Raw genomic sequence first — 3,319 nt, 5'->3', positions numbered from 1 at the left:
AAAAAAAAAAAAAAAAAAAGAAGCCTACTGATAGACCAAATGGGCATTCAGGGTAAAATGTAGTAGTGGATGGAGGTGGCAGACCAGGACTGATGGCCATGGAGTAACTTGGGTCATGGTAGAATCTCACACAGCTGGGTCTGTGGGTTTGAGGAGCGGATTTGGATTGGGAATCTGTTTTGCTCCCACATTGCTCTAGGCCCTCAGGCAAATTTTTATATCCATTTCCTGCCCTGTAAGGATGGAGAGTATAACTAAATCTCAACTAGCTGTAAACTGGGGCACAGGACAACATGGTCACCCCAAAGCAGGGTTTTGCCTGCTGAAATGGCTGAAGCCTCCTCCCCAGCCCCAGCTCTCCAGGGGATATGGGGCTCAGCCAACTGAGCCACAGTGACTATGGAGGCTACATAGTCTTTACTCCCTGGGTCCCTCAGAACTACAAGGAGCTGGAGCTGCTGCGGCAAGTTTACTACGGAGGTGTGGAGCACGCGATCCGCAAGGATGTCTGGCCCTTTCTTCTTGGCCACTATAAGTTTGGTACGAGCAAGAAGGAGATGGAGCAGGTAAGTGGAGCCTGTTTTCATGGGGCTAGGGAGACTGGGGGCTGGGCCAAGGGACTCCAGAGGGGCCATCGTGAAAGCCTCAGCCCTTCTGAGCTGAAAAGGAACATGGCAGAGGAAGATGTTAGTGGGGTGGCTCCACTGTCCTCACTGTCCTCCACTCCACTGTCCTCACTCTGAGACTCAGGGTCAAAGTTTCAGTGCCTGCCCAGCCCCTGGAGAGAAGGACCTGGTACACCCCTCCCCCATGGTCATGGTGTGGTCTGAGTACAGGTGGATGCAGTGGTGGCAGCAAGGTACCAGCAGGTGTTGGCAGAGTGGAAGGCCTGCGAGGTGGTGGTGAGGCAGCGGGAGCGGGAGGCTCACCCAGGACTCACCAAGTTCTCCTCGGGCAGCAGCATCGACAGCCATGTGCAGCGCCTCATCCACCGAGATTCCACCATCAGCAACGATGTGAGATGGGGCCTAGAGGGATGGGGAGACTCTGGGAGGGCTTATGCACAGCGTCCTATGCATAGTAGTCCTGAGTACCAGCCCAACCTCTAGGAGCTGGTAGAGCCCTGGGAGAAAGGCTTAATGTGTCTATGTCTCATTTTCAACTGAAAAATGTGTAACTGTTCCTCTGCTGCCTACTTCTCTGGTTTATGTAGGAGTAAAATGACACAGTGCGTTGTATTGTTTGAACCAACTAGTAGGCAGAGATAGATTTATTGGAATTAGGGAAGCCCTCCTTTTAGAGGGACCTCAAGGCTAGCAATAGGCAGCCTTAGGTTCTAGTCCCAGACCAACTACTAACAAGATGAGTATCTCTAGGCAAGAACTTCCCGTCTCTGGGTGTCAGTTTTCCCTCTCCACCCATATCCTCTGATTGTAGACACTTCACTGAAAGATGCTGGCCAGAGAATGGAAGCACATAAAATGATCACACCGGTTGTTACTGGCAAGATTTTCCCTTCCTCCATGATGTTGTCTATTACCTTGTAGAATTGACTATGCAAAGCTAGTTCAGAGCATGGGAGGGTAGTTCTTCCTGGCCTCACTCCTGTCTTTAGAACAGCAATAGCAGCAGTTCTAAACTATGGCTCTTGGCCCGACTAATACGGATAAGTTTCAGTTTTAAGGACACTCTTACATTAATTTGTTTTTTCTTTAAAAGTGCTTCTTTAGATACTGTGTATTCTTATTACTTTGCTAAATCCTTCCTAATAGCAACAGAAAATCTAAACTGAAGCAAGACTTAGGGAACTACAACTAATAAGGTACATTCTCCTTTCCCATGTGCTTTATTCTTAATCTATTTATGAACATATTCTCCTTTCTAGCTTTGGGTTTTGTAAAAACCTGAGTCTGCCCAGGGTTCAGTTGCTTAGCTCACAGACAGCAATAGTCTTCCTCACTGGCTCTCAATTAGCTCAGAATTGTGGTCTTACCCAAGACTTCATGCTTCTTGAAAGTGGAAGCTAGGACAGGTGTGGTGGCTCACGGTTATAATCCCGTGAGCACTTTGGGAGACCGAGGTGAGAAGATTGCCTGAGCCCACAGGTTTGAGACCAGCCTGGGCAACTTGGCAAGACATCAGCTCTACAATAAATAAATCAAAAAATTATCAGGGCATGGTGGCGTGTGCCTGTGGTTCCAGCTACTTGGAAGGCTGAGGCGGAAAGATCACCTGAGTCCAGCAGGTTGAGGCTGTGGTGACCATGACCGTGCCACTGCACTCCAGTCTGGGCGACAGAGTGAGACTCCGACTTAAAAAATAAATAAATTTGAAGGAAAAAAAAAGAAAAGAAAAGAGAAAAACAGTCTCTATGTGGGGGGAGGGCCAAAAAAACACAGAATTATCTTTTGGAGGGTGGGTCCCTTCTGGTATACTTGGAATTTGTTCTTCCTGATCAAATAGTCATCCAAAGTTTTTAACTGGAAGTTTTGAGAAGGTTGTGCCACAATTTGCAGAAGAAACATCCCGAGTTGTGGCAAACAGGTAACTGGCTCTTTCACCATGACAACATACCTACCACACTGTTCTGAGCGTTCAGCAGTTTTTGATAAAAAACAGCATGACCCCCATGTCTCACCCTATTCACCCGATGGACTTTTTTCGTTGTTTCCCTGGATAACAAAAAAAAAGTGCTCATTTTGCCCGTGTGGATGAAGTGAAACAAAAATAGCAGAAACACTAAAAGACATCAAAATTGACAAGTTCAAAAACTGTTTTGAGCAGTGGAAAAAGCGTCTCAAATAGGTGTGTATTGCATCAAACAGAGAGTATTTTGAAGGTGACAGAAGTTTAAACATTTAAGAATAAATACACAATTTTTTTTTTGAGTTGGAGCCTTACTCTATCACCCAGGCTGGAGTGCAGTGGCACTCTCATGGCCACCCCAGCATGGACCTGCTGGGCTCCAGTGATCCTTCTGTCTCAGACTTCCAAGTAGCTGGAACTATACACACGCGCTAGCGCACCCGGCTAATTTTTTGATTTATTGTAGAGAAGAGGTCTCACCATGTTGTCCAGGTGGGTCAGGTAATCCTCTCGCCTTGGCCTCCCAAAGTGCTGAGATTATAGGCTTGAGCCACACAATTTTTTTTTTTTTTTTTTTGAGTTGGAGTCTCACTCTGTCGCCCAGACTGGAGTGCAGTGGCCGCTCCCAGCCACCGCAGCCTCGACCTGCTGGGCTCCAGTGATCCTTCCGCCTCAGCCTTCCGAGTAGCCGGAATTACAGGCATGCGCCACCATGCCCGGCTGATTTTTTGAT

At 47.5% G+C, this 3,319-nt stretch overlaps 1 protein-coding gene across 2 annotated transcripts in view; it reads left to right on the top strand.

The window, feature by feature from the left end:
- Nucleotides 1-3,319, top strand: part of SGSM2 (small G protein signaling modulator 2) — a 47,156-nt gene that overhangs the window by 37,415 nt on the left and 6,422 nt on the right. For both annotated transcript variants that reach the window (XM_008058202.2, XM_008058204.2), the window contains 2 exons: nt 438-566; nt 837-1,016. In XM_008058202.2, coding sequence (XP_008056393.1) covers nt 438-566; nt 837-1,016 — 309 coding nt within the window. The remainder of the gene's footprint in view (nt 1-437; nt 567-836; nt 1,017-3,319) is intronic.

The sequence above is a fragment of the Carlito syrichta genome, unplaced genomic scaffold (genome assembly GCF_000164805.1).
Source record: "Carlito syrichta isolate Samal-C Ts95f unplaced genomic scaffold, Tarsius_syrichta-2.0.1 Scaffold303247, whole genome shotgun sequence".
Classification (NCBI taxonomy): Eukaryota; Metazoa; Chordata; class Mammalia; order Primates; family Tarsiidae; genus Carlito; species Carlito syrichta.
The sequence above is the reverse complement of the archived record's forward strand: the minus strand, read 5'-3'. Positions and strand labels throughout refer to the sequence as shown.